Source organism: Schistocerca gregaria, chromosome X (assembly GCF_023897955.1).
Source record: "Schistocerca gregaria isolate iqSchGreg1 chromosome X, iqSchGreg1.2, whole genome shotgun sequence".
NCBI classification, from domain to species: Eukaryota; Metazoa; Arthropoda; class Insecta; order Orthoptera; family Acrididae; genus Schistocerca; species Schistocerca gregaria.
In genome coordinates, this window is record NC_064931.1 from 693,954,924 (window position 1) to 693,975,285 (window position 20,362).

The 20,362-nt window shown below is 41.0% G+C and overlaps 1 protein-coding gene across 1 annotated transcript in view; it reads left to right on the forward strand.

The window, feature by feature from the left end:
- LOC126297694 (DNA mismatch repair protein Msh2) overlaps positions 1-20,362 on the forward strand; it is a 196,179-nt gene that overhangs the window by 84,170 nt on the left and 91,647 nt on the right. Inside the window, exon 5 of the mRNA XM_049988816.1 lies at positions 10,063-10,170. Coding sequence (XP_049844773.1) covers positions 10,063-10,170 — 108 coding nt within the window. The remainder of the gene's footprint in view (positions 1-10,062; positions 10,171-20,362) is intronic.

The following is a 20,362-nucleotide window of genomic DNA, read 5'->3' on the forward strand; positions in this document are numbered from 1 at the left end:
CAACCACTAGCAGTCTCTAAGCATTCAAGGGCTCATTTCAATGCACACAAGTATGACTCCAAATCATTCCCCTTCCTGGCCACACCCTGGAGGAACGAAAGGCTAAGGTTGGCAGTGAAGCTTATTCACCCCAGTACCTAGTATGTATGAGAGCTGATGGGGAGTCTTTCGTGACAATGAAGCCTCAGTTCTTTGTAGAGCATTTAGAGGACAAGTTTGGGGAGGTAGAGGTCTTGTCCAAAATGCACTCTGGGTCGGTTTTGATGAAAACACCATCCTCTGCCCATTTATGGGCATTACTCGCATGTGACAATTTAGGGGATGTTTCTGTTACCATCACACCCCATAAGTGTTTAAATATGGTCCAGGGTATTATATTCCACAGGGACCTTCTTTTGCAGTCTGATGAACTGTGCACCAATTTAGAGCAGCGAGGTGTTCAGTTCGTTCAGCGTGTTCATTGGGGTCCAACGGATAATCAGGTTGCCACTGGTGCCTTCATCTTGGCCTTCAAGGGTGACACATTGCCTGAGAAGGTCGAGGTGATTGTCTACCACTGTGACATCAAGCCCTGTATCCCTCCCCTGATGTGATGCTTTAGGTGCTGGAAGTTCAGCCAACTGTCTCCTCGTTGTACTTCCACCCTCACATGGCGAGATTGCGGACACCCATCACATCCCAATACTCCGTGTGCTCCGCTTCCCATCTGTGTCAACTGTGGAGAGCATCATTCACCTTGCTTGCCAGACTGCAGGATTTTACAGAAAGAGAGGAAAATCATGGAATATAAGACCCTGGACCGACTGACCTACACTGAGGCCAAACGGAAGTTTGAACACCTCCACCCTGTTCGTATGACCTCCTCTTACGCCGCGGCTGCAACTGTTCTAGCCCCATCAGCTCCACCTACCTCAGTCACATGTCAGAGCTGGGAGAATACACCTGCCCCCTTGATGGTGGGGGCAATTCCCTCCCTGTTGCTCCTGCACCACCTACTTTGGGAGCAACCCCCCCCCCCCCCCCCCCCAACCAACCATCGGGGACATCCGTCCCCACTTCTAAGATGAAGAAGTGTCCAACTTCTTCAGCTCCTCTCACTTGGAAGGGGTCCCTTGGGTCCTTCCCTTCCCAGGTTTCCACCAGTGGGAAAGATGATGCCTGCTCATGGCTGAAGTGCCCACAAGCAGCTGGTCGTAGGGATTCCTGATCCTCCTCAGTTCTGGAGACTGACTCAGTGAAACCCTCCCAGCCAGGGAACCCAAGGAGCCACGAGAAAAGTCCAAGAAGAAGACCCCTAAGCCCAAGGAACTTGTGGTGGCACCCACCTCACCCCTACCTACAAGCTCCACGTTTGAGGATGAGGTGGAGATTCTGGTGTCTGCTGATGACCTGGATCTCGCTGGACCCTCAGACACAATGGATATAGACTCCTCAGTCAATAAGTCAGTGGCAGCAGTTGACTCTGAGGCTTAAACTGCCTCATTGAGTGTTCCATGACTTCCCAGTCTCATGATGTCATCCTCCAGTGGAATTGCGGCGGTTTTTTCCACCGCCTTGATGAGCTCCGACAACTTCTCACCCTTCACCCTACTTCTGCATTGCTCTCCAGGAAACTTGGTCTCCAGTGATGTGAACACCTGCCCTCAGATGTATCAGGGTTATTATAAGAATCGGGCAGCTTATTCAAGGATATCTGGTGGAGTCTGCATCTACATCCTTCGCTCTCTTTACAGCGAGTGTGTACCTCTTCAAACACCTTTAGAGGCTGCCGCTGTTAGGGTGTGGACGCCACAGGCTGTTACTGTCTGCAGTGTCTATCTTCCACTGGATGGTGATGTTCCACAGCATGTATTGGCTACGCTGATTGCCTAACTATCGCCATCTTTTCTGTTATTGGGCGACTTGAATGCCCATAACCCTTTGTGGGGGCAGATTGGTGGCAACAGGCCGAGGCACTGTCGTTGAGCAAGTGTTGGCACAGCTCGCCCTTTCTCTCGTAAATAATGGTGCCTCCACACATTTGAGTGGCACATAGCACGTACTCCCAATGGAATGTGCATGACGACTTGTGCGGTTGTGACCACTTTCCGATCTGTCTGTCACTGCCACAGGGTCACCCTTCTGGGTGCCTTCCCAGATGGGCTTTGAATAAGGCTGACTAGGACTCATTCACCTCCATTGCCACTATTGAGCCCCTTTCTCATGACACCATTGATGTAGTCGTTCACACAATAACCACAGACACCGTTTCTGCAGTGGAATCTGTAATTCCCTGTTCTCCCTGTTCAGAGGACTGTGCCTTGGTGGTCACTGGAGATCGCTGAGGTGATTAGTGATCATAGGTGGGCCTCCCAATGTTATAAGCGGCACCCACCACTGGAACACCTACTTACCTTTAAGTGACTCGGCGCCCGAGCCCAATGCCTTATTCGCCGACGGAAGCAGGAGTGCTGGGAAAGGTATGTCTCCACCATTGGCATCCGTACCTCTCCTTCGCAGGTTTGGACCAAGATTAGGTGACTCCATGGATATCAGACCCCTGTCAGCATACCAGGGCTTTCCCTGAATGGAGCAGTCTGTACTGAATCAGACAAAATTGCAGAACTCTTAGCACAGCATTAAGCTCAGACTTCCGCTTCTACAAATTACGCGCTGGCTTTCCGCTCTCTGAAAGAGCAGTTGGAACATCAGAGCCTTTCATTCCATACACGCCACTCTGAATCATACAATGCTCCATTCAGAATGTGGGAATTCCAAAGTGCCCTAGCCACTTGCCCTGATAAGGCTCCTGGACCGGATCGCATCCACTGTCAGATGCTCAAACACCTCTCTGTGGACTGCCAGCAACACCTCCTAGACCATTTAAACCGTATCTGAGTTCCCATCACAATGGTGGGAAAGCATTATCATACCAGTGTTGAAACCTGGCAAGAACCCACTGGAGGTGGACAGCTACCTCCCCATTAGTCTTACCAACATTCAGTGCAAGTTGCTCGAACGCATGGTGAGCCGGAGGTTGAGTTGTCTACTTGAGTCTTGGGGTATTCTGGCTCTGTCTCAGGGTGAGTTCTGTAAGGCCTGCTGTGCCAGTGATAATCTGGTCTGCCTGGAGTCTGCCATTCCTACTGCCTTTGCCTGCCATCAGCATGTGGTTGCCATCTTTTATGAAATGTGGAAGCCATATAATACAACATGGCGACATCACATCCTCACTACGCTTCATGGGTGGGGTCTTAGGGGTCCACTCTAGATTTTTTCCAAATTTTCTGTCGCTTCGTTCCTTCCGCATGCAAGTTGGCCCCTCCCGTAGTTCCTCCTGAGTCCAGGAGAATGGGATCTCACAAGGCTCTGTCTTGAGTGTCTGCCTCTTTTTAGTTGCTATCAATGGGCTAGATGCAGCTGTGGGAACATCCGTATCAGTTTCTTTGTATGCTGATGACTTTTGCCTGTACTACAGCTCCACTGGAATTGCAGTTGCTGAACGGCAGCTGCAAGGTGCAGTCTTGGGCCGTATTGTGCAGTTGCCAGTTAACCCTGGAGATTGGCCTTCCAGAATGTGATCTCCAGTCATTATTGCGACAAAAAGTCCTTGGTAATTGGGGGTGATGAATGAGGCTCCCAGCCTTCCCCCAACAAACTTTGGGTCATCAAGGAGACTACTGGTGTGTGGCGCTCCTCCATGCAAGCCTCTAGCAAGGACTCAGTTGTTCTCTGCTGGCTACACATTCGCCACACCTGTAACATATGTTGTGTTTGAACATTACGAATTACCTCGAAGAAAATGGTCTGTTGACACACCGTCAACACTGATTTAGAAAACATTGTTCTTATGAAACACAATTAGCCCTTTACTTGCACAAGGTGTTGAGTAATATTGACAAGGGATTAAAATTGATTCCATATGTCAAGTTCCAGAAGGCTTTGTTTGACACTGTGCCTCACAAGCAGCTTGTAATCAAATTGTCTGCGTATGGAAAATCATCTTAGTTATGCAACTGTATTCGTGATTTTCTGTCAAAGAGGTCACAGTTTGTAGTAACTGATGGAAAGTTACCGAGTAAAACAGAGGTGATTTCTGGCATTCCCCAAGGTAGTGTTACAGGTCATCTGCTGTTCCTTACACAGATAAAGATTTAGGAGACAATCTAAGCAGCTGTCTTTAAATTGTTTGCAGATGATGCTGTCGTTTATCACTTAGTAGTCATCAGACTATCAAAATAGATTGCAAAACAATTTAGAAAAAATCTCTGTATGGTGCAAAAATTAGCAGTTAACCCTAAATAATGAAAAGTGTGAAGTCATCCACATGAGTGCTAAAATGAATCTGTTTAACTTCTGTTACATGATAAATCAATCAAATCTAATGGCTGTAAATTCAGCTGAACCGAAGACTGTGTTTTGTTGGCAGAACATCTAGAAGCTGCAACAGATCTGCTACAGAGACTCCCTACACTACACTAGTCCATCCTCTTTTGTAGCACTGCTGTGCGGTGTGTGATCCTTACCAGATAAGATTAATGGAGTACATCGAGAAAGTTCAAAGGAGGGCATCTCATTTTGCATCATCAAGAAATGGGTAAGAAAGTGTTATGGACGTGATGCAGGATTTGGGGTGGGCTGTGGGATCTTCTCAAGAAATTTCAATCACCAACTTTCTCCTGGAAATATGAAAATATTTAGTTGATGGTGATGTACATAGCAGAAATGATCATCATAATAAAATAGGAGAAATCAGAGCTTGCACAGAAAGATAGAAGTGTTCGTTTTTTCCGTGCACTGTTAGTGTCTGGAACAGAAAACAGTTGTGAAGGTGGTTTGATGAACCCTCTGCCAGCCACTTAAGTGTGATTTGTAGAGTAGCCATGTTGATGTAGATGTAGAATTCATAAAATGGTATGAGTAAGGCCAACCAAGTGACCTGGTTGCCCACCCTTGGCTGTCGCCACTTAACCAGTGGAGCACAATTATGTATGCTAGAGCCTGACTGCAAGACTGCACACCATTGTTTGGCCACCTGTGCATGTGCATGTGCATGCGCATGCGCTTGCGTTCGCCTCTTTGCTTCTGAGTGCACCCTTTCTTTTTTTTGGGAGGTGGGGGGGGGGGGGGGAGAGAGAGAGAGAGAGAGAGAGAGAGAGAGAGAGAGAGAGAGAGAGAGAGAGAGATGGGGGGGGGGGGAGATTTGTGAGCTGTAATATTTAGCTTCATGTTTATGTTCATAGCAAGCGCTTAACTTTTCCACTATGTGATTGGTAGTTACCTTTGATCATTCCATTGTGTGTCAGTGTGTCATACAACTGTGTTAAAAACATTGGTATTGTGATGTTAAGTCTCACATTTTGATGAGTCATAAAATTATAGGTTATAAGGAGCAGATACAGTGTCACATCCAACCACTGCTGAAGTGCACCACTAGTTTGAATAAGGCCCAAAATATATGAATGATGATCAGAATTACAGGCTCTGTATGTCAATTACTTACCATGGTCTGAAGTTCTTCTGTAAGCACTGGCACAAATATAAGTGGAGGGCTCCGCCCATTTCCAAGGATGGGAATAAATAAATAAATATTTGGCTTTGTATGGGTGCTTCACAAAGGAACGGATTATTTTGTTCCATTATTTTGAAAAAAGGCATATCAGACATTAAGACACACATTTAAATTAACTGAGCAGTCATCATGAAAAATCACATAAAGTAACTTTTTTTATGGTTCAACATGTAGACTATTTTGGATCCAGTGATCAATTTTTGTTGTGTGGACATCTCTGCAGACTTCTTGGCTACATGCCAATGATTTTTTTTTCTTTTTTCTGTGTTACACATTTTCCATCTCTATCCTTAATGCCCATAAGATCTCATATAAAAAAAACCTAATTTGGGTTTATGCTGTTGTATGTACTGCTGATGACAATTTGTTGCCAAAGCAGTCATTAATGTATAAAGATGTATATGCAAAGCCAGAATACAAAATTATCTGAGCAAATATAATCATCGAAAGAAGATAAAAAACAATCATCTGCTATTTCTGTCCCCATTCACATTGTGTATTAAAGTGATGGAATGCTTCAGAGAAAGCCTGCAATATATCAGAAATTTCCTCATTGATAATTTTATAATAATAGATGGAGGTTTCAATTGACCATTTGTAGTCTGGGAGACTCACAGATTTAGATTGGGTGACAAAGATTCTTGTAACATTGTACCAAAAACTTTACTGAAAATTATTTTGAACTGTCCTGAGACAAAATTGGTAGATTTGCTGGCAACAAACTGACCATAATTTGACAATATATTGAAGTAAGGAATCTACATCTACATTTATACTCCGCTAGCCACCAAGCGGTGTGTGGTGGAGGGCACAATTCGCGCCAAAGTCATATTCCCCCCATCGTGCGAGGGAAAAATGACTGTCTGAACGCCTCTGTACGAGCTCTAATTTCCCTTATCTTTGAATGGTGATCACTGCGCGATTTGAAAGTTCGTGGTAATAATATATGCTCTACATCTTCGGCGAAGATCTGATTTCAGAATTTAGTGAGCAGCCCCTTCTGTTTAGCACGACATCTATCTGCAAGTGTGTCCCACTTCAAACTTTCTATGAGATTTGTAACGCTCTTGCGATGGCTAAATGTACCAGTCACAAATCTTGCCGCTCTTCTTTGAAGCTTCTCAATCTCTTGAATCAGACCCAACTAGTAATGGTACCATACAGATGCACAATACTCAAACACTGGACGAACTAACATATTGTGTCAGAAGTTCCATGCGGCTTTTCACGGATGATGCTGTAGTATACAGAGAAGTTGCAGCATTAGAAAATTGCAGCGAAAGGCAGGAAGATCTGCAGCGGATAGGCACTTGGTGCATGGAGTGGCAACTGACCATTAACATAGACTAACGTAATGTATTGCAAATACATAGAAAGAAGGATCCTTTATTGTATGATTATGTGATAGCGGAACAAACACTGGTAGCAGTTACTTCTGTAAAATATCTGGGAGTACATCTACAAAACTCTTTCGACCTATTCTTGAGTATTGCTCATCAGTGTGGGATCCGTACCAGGTCGGGTTGACAGAGGAGATAGAGAAGATCCAAAGAAGAGCAGTGCATTTCGTCACAGGGTTATTTGGTAAGTGTGATAGCATTAGAGATGTTTAGCAAACTCAAGTGGCAGACTCTGCAAGAGAGGCACTCTGCATCACGGTGTAGCTTGCTGTCAAGGCTTTGAGAGGGTGCGTTTCTGGATGAGGTATCGAATATATTGCTTCCCCCTGCTTATACTTCCCAAGGAGATCACGAATGTAAAATTAGAGAGGTTCGAGTGTGCACGGAGGCTATCTGGCAGTCGTTCTTCCTGCGAACCGTATGCGACTGGAACAGGAAAGGGAGGTAATCAGAGTGGCATGTAAATTGCCCTCCGCCATTCACCGTTTGGTGGCTTGCGGACTATAGATGTAGATGTAGGTAGATTGTAAGCAATGTCCTTTGTTGAACTAGTGCATCACTTCAGGATTCTACCAGAAAACTGCAATCTATAATTTGCCTTGCCTGTTACTTGTGTAATCTGATCATTCCATTTGAGATTATTTCGAACAGTCACACTCAGATGCTTGACAGATGTTACCACTTCCAAAGACTGGGCATTTATTTTGTACTCATACATTAATGGGGATTTTCACCTTCTTATACGCAGTAGGTTACACTTACTAATATTGATAGATAAGTGCCAGTCATTACAACACGCATTTATTTTCTGCAAATCCTCATAGACTTGTTCACAACTTTCATGTGATACTACTTTCCTGTAGACTACAGCATCATTGGCAAACTGTCTAATGCCGCTATCAATACCATCAACCAGATCGCTTATGTAAATCATAAAAAGCAGTGGACCTATCATGCTGCTCTGGGGCACACCTCATGTTATGCTTGTTTCTGTTGAAGTCATCCCATTCAAGATGACATACTGCTCTCTGTCTGTTTGAAAACTTTCTATCGAACTGCATATGTCATCAGATACATCAGATAAACCGTAAGCGCGCACTTCTTGGAGCAAGTGACAGTGCGGAACTGAGTCTAAAGTCTTTCGATAGTTGAGAAATACGACATCAACCTGGGAGCCGGTATCTAGAGCCTGTTGTATATCATGCACAAAGAGGGCCAGCTGTCTCTCGCATGACCGCTGTTTCCTAAAACTGTGCTGGTTTCTGCAGATTAGCTTCTCAGAGTCATTATGTATGAACACACAAGGGTATTGTCACTTCACTGATCACTAGTGTTAAAAGAAAAGTAGGATGCTGTTTCTGGTTAACAATTACAATAAGAAAATGATCACAAACTACCCATTGGAAATAAATGAGTGTGAAATGAAAAATTGCAGAAGTCAGTCCTTAAAGTGAAGGGTACTGTATCTGCCAAGGTACTCATACATATACTGGATAAGTGAAAACTGGCCCCTCTACCAAAAACAGTTTATTGTAGGTTATTGCAACAACAGAGCAGAGCAGAGTGGAAAATGGCACAGATTGTTCCAATTTTAAGAAGGGTTAAGAGTACAGATGTCTAAACTGTAGGTCTATAGAGCTGTCATCAGTTTGTTGTCAAATTAGGAAACATGTTTTGTCGTCATGTTTGTTCACTTTTTCTAGGCAGAGAAAGTCCTGCATGGTTTCTATGAGCACCAATCATTTGGGCAGATGTCAGACAGATTTACTGCAAAAAGCTAAGAAATTTTAACTCGCTAATGTGGTATCCTAATTGTACCCATACATTGATTAACTGAAGAAATGTGTCATTTACATTTTCAAGTGTTGAAGGTACTCCATTAGGATTGAGTGTAATACTTGCATCGTCAGTGAAGAGAAATATGTCTGCATCTTCATTATATGATCAAAGATTATAAATATTTGATAAGAACTAGAGCAGATCCAGTATCAGTCGTTATGATACACCCCAATTGATTATTCCCCATTCTGAAGGACCCGTTTCTTTGTGTACACTCCCCCCCCGAAGTTTCTTGGTGGAACTATCAGCATCCTTACAGCTAAGTAGGATGAAAACCATTTATCATCAAGGCCTGCGATTCCATAATATTTGACCTCCTGTACAATGCTTTTGACAATTCATAGAAAATACCAGTTGGCAATATTTTGTCATTTAAATTTTGTATAATCTAAATCATGTTCTGTGGAGAGACCCTTTTGAAGTCCAAATTTATCTTTTAAAGCACAAGCTTCATGTTCAAATGACAGTAGAGTGTCTTCAGTTGCAATATTTGGTTCTTGTCTTAAGTTAGAACAAATTTAAACAGAGATGTGTGCAAAAATTTTGTTTAAATGTATAAATGTAATAAGTCATTTGTCGTATACCGTTCATAAAAGTTATTCCAGAAAAGTTGTATTTTGTCTTGTAATCTGATCTGTGATGAAGTGAATGCACCGTGCAGTTTCTTCTTATTTATATTGTCATCCTTGTAAACGGTGTATACAAAGCAGAGTAATATAGTTCCATCTCATAAAAATAACAATGTAGTTTCCTCTGTAGTCCTATAAAACCTTGAAGATGAATTAGAATATCTAATTTTGCATTGTGTAAAAAGTGATGTGTAGGAATCAACCTACAACAATGCAAAAAAATTGTAGGTGATCAGTTTTGTCATATTTATATATGAATGTGTAATTTGATTGTAAAATGACTAGTTCTGCATAATCACAATCAACCATACAAATGATCCATGGAACATGAAACTAACTAACTAACTGTTCTTCATAATGTTTGTTGGCAAGTGAAGTACACTATTGTTTGCTTTTTGTGGAACCAAATTGTTAACTTACTGCAAATTTAAAGATTCAAAAGTGTAGTGTTCATTATATTTGTATGTATAAATATAATGCAAATTCAGTTTATCTTCTCCTGTATTCGATATTGCACAAGATATGACTTGCCTGTAACAGTCTTCCTTACCTTTGATAGTAATATGATCTGTGATTTCACTGATTTTGAGTTTGTGTTTATAAATAATAGCAGATGACTAACATTTATTTTTCTTTGCTGTAGGGTTCTCCTGGGAATCTGTATCAGTTTGAGAAGATTTTGTTCAATACAGACATTATGCTCAGCTCTTCTGTGGTAGCAATACGAGCAGCCAGTGGTACAAAGTCCAAGGTAAGAAATGCCATGTATCTTAGTTCTAGTATTGTTAATAAAATAAACTTTTTGCTCCTCAGGATGTTATAAACAGATGTGAAGTCCACCTGTTGCTGTTGCAAATGGATAGATTACTGGGGACAATTTTGTTGTGCTTTCCTGTTTTCTATGAAGATCATTCATTTATTTCTGAGAAACTAAATAATTTGTATCAGAACAGTGTTTATTGTAACAGGGGTAATGCAACATTTCTTTTCCTATTACTAACTTCAGTCACAACTAGTATTATTTTTCCTGGACAGACACTGGTGAGAAATTGACTTTGCTATAAGTGATATATTGGAGAGTAAGCATTTGTGTGTTCTTGATGAAGGGAATAATTTAGTGTTGATTATGACAGATATTTTCACGTGATATACTGGCTGTCTGTGTAACAGTTACTCCATGGACAAAGTACTGTGGAGGCAGGATTTCTTGTGTTTTATTGCTGCCAGAGTAGAGCTTTTCTATATCCCTAATATCAAGCATACGCTGGTTTCCAGAGGTCATCATGTAAATTATCTTTTGCTATTACCCCAATTCAAGTAACCTTTGGGTACTGAGTGTGACAGTAATAAGAAAGAGTGTGCATGACAGGCGTTCTTGTCAGCTGCCTCAGATCATGACAACAGGTAAATCGGTAACTGACAATGAAGTGGGTCCCTCGCCAATTCCTTCTTGGATAGCAAAAACATTGAGCAACTTTTTCAACCAAGACTATATTTTCATTGTTGGGTACAAATGCAGCTGTCTCTTACAAGTACATCTGCTAGCCATGCACTGTAGGTATCCTCTTCATCTTGTAAACAAGTATTTGTAAAAATCCCATTCGAAAACTTATGTAAGAGCTGATTCCGTTTTCCTTACAGTTGACTGGTATCCTTTCTTCTTTTAGGTTTCGAATAGACGTATGTATGCGACTGAGTCATTTGTTGGAAATGTTAGTCATTGCCATGGGTACTTCATTGGTCATTTTATTAATATTAATGTTATCCTATAGGTAGCACAACTTCCAGTTTTATCTCATAAAGTAATCCCCTTGGTCTGTAATAAAAACACAATTTCTAATGTTTTTATCCTTCTCTTAATTGTTACCTTAATCCCCATGTCTCACTTCTCATAGAACAAAGAATGTTTTGAGGTTATTTTATACATTCCCTCACATGTTTCCCAAAGTGCCATTTAATTCTGCATCGATTCAGTTTCTCTTCTTAGGTCTTCTATTGTTTCTCCTCCCATATGTTTTATGATCTAGAGCTAATGTAGCAAGTTTAGAGCTGTCCATCCTTTGTGTTCATTCCAGTTGTTGTGGTACTTTTCTATTTTTTCATAGTCTCACTAGTTCTTACCACATTAAGTAAAAAGTAGCTCCACATTCAGGCTCAGAGGACCACGGGATGGCGATCAGCCACTGTATTGTCCTCTATTGTAATTCCTTCATGTGGATGCAGTATGAGGGCCACTGGGTCAAGCACAGTGCCCTCCCGACTCTTGTCAACTTCCCAAACATTAGAGCCACTGCTTCTCAATTGATATGCTCCTCAGTTGGCAAAACAAGTATGAGTGGACATTGTTCCAGTCCTCCACTGAGGAAAATCTCTGGCTGTTCTGGAAAGTCAGCCACGCTGACCACTTAGCTATGGAGGCTGACAGTTCTTACCACATTGTTAAGATATATTGCTATTAATAGATTTAAGTGAAAGCATCAGTTGTGTTATTTCTCATTAATCAGCTTCTTAGCCCTCTGTACATGTTTTCCTTACATAACCTTTGTTTTCAGTTTCCTGGTCAATATTTTCATGTTATACAATTGTGTAGTTGAATCGTTGTAAGTTGATCCCTGTAAGTTGCAGTGGGTTGGGCACACCAGATTCACGGGCCTACCTCAACCGATAACGTAAATGTCTTCGTTGTGACACTTCCGTGTTGTGACAGCTCCCGTAGATGGCTACAATTCGTGCCTACAGCTGTTAGTGGTTTGCAGTTGAAAGCTGGCAACAGCACTGGGAGCTGTCGTGGATCTTTCCGCCTCGACATAGTATGTTATTAGTTTTCTTGAATTTCTTTGCAAGATTGTCATAACACCATCATTATTTCCCTTATTCCCCCATGTGTATTCCTTTTCAGTTCCTCTACTGCTGCTCTTGGTGAGTCTTGTTTATGTACATGTCAAACAACATAGGTGAAAGGCCTCGGCCTTGCTTTTATCTTTGATTTACTATTAATGGCTTTCCTATTGTGCCTTTTAATATTATGCCTGATCATAAAGGAGTCAATAACATTGGTTAAATTAGTCATCTAAACTGTAGACTCAAGTATGCACTTCTGTGCCGAGAGTGTCTGCACTGCCAACAATCTGTCTACTCACCAGTTGCAATTTTGCAAGTAGAACTGTATTGCTCTACCGTCCATAGGAGATGGGCAATAGTACTTTGTCAGCTTAGTGTGCACATGTCTGCTGTAACACACCATTTAGATATTAGTTGGGAGGTGAAAAAGTCTGAAGAAATCAGGTTCTACAAATTGTTTTTGTGGAAAGGAAAAACTTTAAAGTGGTGCATGAAAATATTTAGAAGGATACTAAATATTTCAGTGTGCATTATATTTATTTTATCAGGTCATCACAGAGACAAAGACAGATGCACATATAAATTTTAGGTTCTGTCTATTGGCAGAATTCCTGGAAATTCTTGGAAAGAGACTTTGTTTTTAAGATTGCTTTCATTGTGCCACACTGAAAGTTGCTTTTAGTTGATCCTGGTATTTTAAATATAATAAAGGTTCATAGTTAACAAATTCTGGGAATTTAATCCTATGGTGCAATTGTACACTGTTAATGTGACTTCTTTGATGTTTTTAATCAGTCTGATTAAATATGTCAAAGAAGTGACATTAACAGCTGTCCACTGCAGTGGACAACAGCACCTCAGGGTTAATTAATTTTAGACACATAATTCTGCTTTAGACTAATTTTAATAAAGTTTCGCATTCTTGTAGTAATTAGCCACATAAACAATGCTGCTAGGCTAGGTGTGAACACAGAAAATATTGAGTTCAAGGGTTATATTCTATAATGTTCTAGTATATTCCACAATCTAGGAAGCATAATCAAAAACTAGCATATAATCTGGTGCGTGCAACAAGTGCTAACCCTGCAAAGGGCAGAGAAGGCAGCTGTCATTAATCCCCAACCCTCCGCCAACCGCCAAAAAAATATATCAATCACCACAAACCCAACTCTCATCATGCCCCATCAAACAGACTGATGTATCAGTTCAGTATTACTTTGAGAAAACTAGAACATGCAATGGATATTGACTAGTCCCAGAACCATTTCTTGAGAAATCCATTTTGCGGTACACCACAAAACTAATGGGATTTCCCTTCCCCAGCTTAGATTCTGGATAGGCTGTTGGCCTGGTGGGTGTTATTCTGTTTTTCTCTTATATATCTCATATCTGTAAAATTGTAAGGACGCTGGCATTTCAACAGTACCTGTTCAGCTTAATGCTGCAATTTATTCGTAACTGTTGATGTTTAAATTTTGCGTGACATTCATTTATGTGACTCCTCTGTAATTATCATAGGTGGTTTCCTCACCCATCTTCTTGTTGTTGTTGTTGCTGTGGTGGTGGTGGTGGTGGTGGTGGTGATGGTGGTGGTCTTCAGTCTGGAAACTTGTTTGATACCACACTCCATGCTACTCGTATTTTGTGCAAGCCTCTTCATCTCCAAATAAGTACTGCAATCTACATCCTTGTGAATCTCCTTACTGTATTTGTTTTTCATCTCCATCTAATTATTTTACCCCTAATACTTTGCTCCAGTACTGAATTGCTGATCTCTTGATGCCTCAGAATGTCCTGTTGACTGATCCCTTCTTCTAGTCTGGTTGTGCCACAAATTTATTTTCTCTCCAGTTCTGTTCAGTGACACCTCATTAGTTACATGATTTGCTCATCTAATCTTCAGCATTCTTGTGTAGCACAACATTTTAAAAGCCTCTATTCTCTTCCTGTCTAAGCTGCTTATCATAAATGTTTCACTTCCATACATGGCTACACTCAACACAAATACTTTTTAAAAAAGACTTCCTAGCACTTAAATCTATATTCAGTGCTAACAAATTTCTCTCCTCCAGAAATACTTTTGTAGCCTTGCCAGTCTACATTTCATATGCTCTCTACTTTGGCTACCATCAGTTATGTTGCTGCTCAAACAGCAAAATTCATGTGCTACTTCAAATGTCTCTTTCCCTAATCTAATTCCCACAGCATCTCCTGAGTTAATCTACTACATTCTATTATCCTGATTTTCCTTTTGTTGATGTTCATCTTATATCCTCCTTTAGAGACACTGTCCATTCTGTTAACTGCTCTTAGAGGTCCATTGCTGTCTCTGGCTGCATTACAGTGTCATCAGCAAACCTCCAGCTTTTATTTCTTCTCTCTTGAATTCAATTCCTACTCCAGTTTTTTCTTTGGTTTCCTTTAATGCTTGCTCAGTGTACTGATTGAATAATATCAGAGATAGGTTACAACTCTGTCGCACTCCTTTCTCAACCACTGCTTCCCTTTAATGCCCATTGACCCTTACAACTGCTGTCTGGTTTCTGAACAAGTTTTAAACAGCCTTTTGGTCTCTGTATTTTGTCCCTGCTACCTTCAGAATTTCAAATAATTTTCCAGCCAGCTTTGTCAGAAGCTTCCTGTAAGTCTACAAATGCTGTAAATATAAGCTTGCCTTTCCTTAATCCATCTTCTAAGAGAAGTTGTAGGGCCAGTAGTGTCTTATGTGTTCCTACATTTCTTCAGAATCAAACCAACCTTTTCCAAAGTTGGCTTCTACCAGTTTCTCCATTCTTCTTCTGTAAAGAAATCATGTTAGCGTTTTGAAAGCATGACTTATCAAGCTAATAGTTCACTAATATTCACACCTATTTTCCCTAGCTTTCTTTGGAATTGGAATTATTATATTCTCCTTGAAGTCTGGGGGTATTTCTCCTGTCTCTTGCATTTTGCACACAGGATGGAAGAGTTTTATCGTGGCTGTCTCTCCCGAGGATATAAGTAGTTCAGGTGGAATGTCCTCTACCTGGGGCCTAGTTTCACCGTAGGTCTTTCACTGCTATGTCAAATTCTTCTCACAGTATCATATCTCCCATCTCATTTTCTTCTATGTCCTCTTCCATTTCTATAATACTGCTCTCAAGAGTAGCTCCCATGTATAGACTTTCCACTTTTAAACTCCTCCTTTATTGCTTGGAACTGGTTTTCCATCTAAGCTCATGATATCCATACAGCTGCTTCTCTATTCTTCAGAGGCCTTTAATTTTCCTGTAGGCAGTATCTATCTTTCCTCTAGTGAAATATGTTTCTAAATCCATACCTTTGTCCTCTATCCCTTCGTGCTTAGACATTTTGAACTTCCTATCAGTCTAACTTTTTAAATGTTTCTATTCCCTTTCAACTGCTTCTTTTACTGCATTTTTATATTTCCTTCTTTCATCAATTAAATTTAGTACCTCCTTTGTTGTCCAAGGATTTTTACTAGGCCTTGTCTTTTCACCTATTTGATCCTGTGCTACTTTCACTATTTAATCTCTAAAAACTACCCATTCATCTTCTACGGTATTCCTTTCCCCTGTTCTTGTCAATTGTTGGCTAATGCTCCCTCTGAAACACTCTATAACATCTGATTCTTTCAACTCCATAATTTCCTACCTTTCTACAATTTTTTGAATTTTAATCTACAGTTAGTAGCCAATAGATCTTGGTCAGAGCCCACATCTGCAACTGGAAATGTCTTACAATCAACAGTAAGATCCACGGTTCATTGGGGGCTCACTCGTCTTACGGAATCTAATTATATCGCACACTTCCCATTCCTCTGGAGTCTTCCATGTGTGTCATACCTCACTCAACATTGGTAAAAAACTTTTCGTCCTGAGGCCCTCCTTTTTTTCTTATTTTTATTTATTTATTTATTTATTTATTTTGTAATACTAGTTCTAACACAGCCTTAGAAGTTTCCTTCCAGTGATTTGTGTTAACTGTATCTATTGTGTTGGGGTCTTCATGGCTGACCAGCAAGTCTTCATAATGATGCATCCACTTTTCAATTGTGGTACTGCAATAGGATGTATCCCAGACTTCTCTTTTTCCTCGGATCTTACATTTCTGAACACCTAAAAACTAAACATTTGGACCCCATTATATCGTGTTCCATTCTTGTGACATTTTTTCCCCAGACACATGCTACAAGGTTCAGAAATTTGCATAGGTGCAGAAGCATTGCCTTTCTGTTCTCGAAGTGTGAATAAAAGCTGTAGTATCTTTCAGTACATGTGTACTATACTTGTTGAACTTGGTCAGGATGAGAAAATGAACAGGAAGCAGGGCATCAAGTGGTGGTGAGAGAAAACTTTCAAAGAAAAGACTGTTTCCAGTCACCAGTGGAGGTTTTGTTTCTTCAAAAACCTACTCCTAAGGGGTACACTAGACTCAAACTTAGGAACTAGTGGACACATCCAGTTGCAGACCAGGCTGGCAGGCCATATTGCGTTCCCAATATCAACGCATTCTCACCAAACTGTCCTGCATGCCCCATGTAACTGCCCTCCAGTCCTTTTGGCAGGCAGAGGGTGCTGCAGTGGGCATCCCTTTGTCAGGAATACTCAATATAGCATCCCCAGTTAGCGGTGCTACTGTGGGACAATGTTTGTGTGGACTGAGCACGAATGTTACGTGAAACATCCGGTACTATGCCAACCCAGACTCAGTCACTGTCTTGCCAAAGTGACAGTACCATGTGTCATATGAAAGACACTTCAAATTGCAAATTGGAAAAAAATGTGGAAACCCATTTTTCTCTCAATAAAACTGCCCACCAATGAAATTTCCTCCCTCTTCCACGAGAGCTGTTAAATGGATCCTAAAAATGAGTTACAAATTGTTAAATTGAATGCTAATTTAAATGGCTCCGGCTGAAAGTTCTCCTGACATTTGTGGTAATTGGGACCTTAGAAATATTTGGGGGTGGGGTGATTGAATATAGAATCACTTAAAAGGGGCATTGTATACATCATACTTTTTTTTTTTTAAACTGATTTGGTTATGACATTCCTGAAAGTCATGTGTGGAATGTCCAAGTATGCTTTGTTTCAAAATTGAGCAAAATTACAGAGAAGTGGCTCTGTGAGTTGTCTTGATATGTAATGCAATAGGTGTAAGGGCCATGTGAGGAGAACAACTGCTGTCAAAGCCTGTGGACAGCACGAGGGCACGGTCAAAGCGGTCAGCTAGACAGCAGTTGAGCAGTACGCGGTAGGCTTGGGCAGCACAGTGTAGGGCTGCAGTGAAAGCCAACAGGATTGGTGCTGCTGTAGGGGTGTTAGCAGGCTCAGTAAGTAGGCCTCGGGGATTACTAGTGACTGGAACACTAGAGGACAGGGCTCACATCAGGCCCACACAAGAATTGAGGGTGTGGAGCCATTTAAAAAGTAACAGTAGCACAGTTATTATTAACATAAATGTTACAGAAGGGGCTTTGTTCAACAAATAAAGAGTAAGGCAATTTGTGTGACTGTGGTTTACAAAACCTGCATAATCACCTATGTTTCTTAATAAAAATTGCACAATAATCCTTTTGCCCGATATACAGGACATTTAATGTTCAAAAACGAAATTCTTTGATACACAGTTATCCACTATAGTGACAGTGTGTGATCCCCTTGCCAAGACACAAAATTTGACCATTTAAAAGGAACATAACCTTTACATAGTAACATAAGGTAGGGCCATACTTGAAGTGTGCGTAAGTATTAACCACGATATTCATCGGAGGGCTGCTGCTTGGGTATTTGTTGAGGTCATGGCTTCAAACATTCACAATGGCCACGATACATAGCGCCCATACAACAGGTCAAACAGAGATTAGAGTTACAGGGATAATCGTGAGCACTGGGAATAATCTCTCGGTGCACATAATCTTTGCCATTCCATTGAATGATATGCACAATTGCATGATCGAGCGGTTTGTCCATATTCTTAAGCTTTAAATAATTTGTTAACTGAATCTAAGCATCGAGACTTACAGTTTTTGGAGAACACTGGCAAGCTGTCTGGGTGTGGTAAGACACTACTGTCTTCAGGCAGGTATGACATAAAAGGCTTAAGACTAGTGTCAAGGGAGTAGGTTAAATAAGCAGGAGGCGTAACAGTGGGCATAATTGTGTCATAAGAAGAAATGTTAAACAATAATCCACCGTTTGATGTGATGACTCGGTAGATTTGAGACAGGAGTGTAGACTGGTAACAGATCAAAACTAATGTGAGGTATGATGTGGCACAGAGTACAAGAAGCTGTATTTAACAGAGACAAACCAAGGTTTTAATATGTGAAGGACAGTACGAGGGTAAGGAGGTGTTTTAGTCTTGTCTAGGAATGGTATAATTTCACAGTTCTTTACCCCAGTATTAAGTGATAGCGAGAACACATGTAATAATTGTGTGCATAAAAAGACTGAAAGGCATTGAGAGATATCACCACACATGTTTCACATTCGATCTTTACTAGTGATTAGGACATACTAGGTTTTCCAGAGGATTTGTTTTTGGGTGACTGGTCAGGCAACCAGAAAAGAGTGTAGATGGTAACACTAGATTTCACAAGTGGCCCAAGTGACAGGTACTAGTGCCTATAAAATGTCTACCAATCACAATAAGTACACCTTGGCAACAGAATAATAATTTGACAGAGTTGATTCCCCTTATAGGCTAAAACATACGCATTGGTGATGATAACTGAAAAAGGGATATTTGTAAGTGATTACTAGAACAGTCCAGCGAGTAATAAGATAGGACTTAAGTTTTTGTTGTAAACTGAGCTGAGTAATAGCATGCAATGTAGTAACATGAATTGGATTGCGTGGGTGTCACCCTTAGCTACTCCCAGGGTAGCAGTTACGTTTGACAGCCCCTGGTGCGTAGTAACCAGTTCATGCTGGATTGAATTCCTCACCTTCTCATATTGTTGTATTAGTTCATAGGTACAATACAAATTTGTCTGGTAGTAGCAGAAGATTGCCCTCTATATGTGTGAGTCGCACATGCTGGTATACGAGGGTTTCGTGGTTTTGGGCAGTAAAAAAAAGTGACTTGTCTAAGTGGTTTATCCCAACGACCAGCATCAGCTCTATAAGGATTTCCAGATATTGTTTTCGGCACAGTGCCGCCCGCGTTGACCACAGCTCGCTCACTGTGTTTCAGTGGCATGGCCTCTGAAATGCTTCACAGTTGTTCCTGGGTGGTAATAGGCAATTGCTTAATGTCCCATAAGGTACGAAGCATTCAGCTTTGGCCTGACCTTTGCAACAATGTTTCACATGCCATTGATTGACTGGTAATTTGTTGTGGTGCTACTTCTTCTTTTAAAACAGTCAAGTTCAAGTCAGCCACTATACTGGCTTCGTGAGGGGTGTACAGCACATTATCCAACTGCTCAAATATTAAAGCCTATGCCAATGAATGATTTTGGAAAGATGGGGAACTCACAACGCTAGTAAGTAGAGCAAACATAGTACAGCACATCATGGTAAGGATAAGCATTAGCTGAGGAGAGTGTGATGGTACTGAAATGTCTGGGTGAATGTGGTTTTCATTTGCTTATGAGGCTTTTGTGGCAGCCGTCTTATACCAGTCCAAATGCTTACAGTAATACGGAGTTGCAGGTAAAAAAAAAAAAAAAAAAAAAAAAAAAAAAAAAAAAAAAAAAAATCCAAGCAGGCTCATCTGCAAGAATGGGTGTATGGTTAGACAACATTGTATATTTCCTGACAGCGGCTAGAAGGAAGCTGGATGCTGATAAAGTAATTTAGCAAAATGGTTACCAGATGTAACATGGAAACCCATTAGTAGCCGTGTTCTAACCCTGAGGAGCCAGAAATTGTTTTCTGTACCCTTGGTGGTAGAATTATAGCAATAAAGCGTAATTATTTTCTCTTAGCAAGGTGAAATGACTTGTTAGTGCAGAGTGTCGTGGTGTGTCCGAAGTGTATTTGGCAGTGTACTAATGAAGTGTGCAGTAATAAGACAGCAGATAATTGTCGAGTGTGACTGAATGGCACTACACAGCATATTAGAGCAGATCCAAATGGCACTTCTGCTCAAGA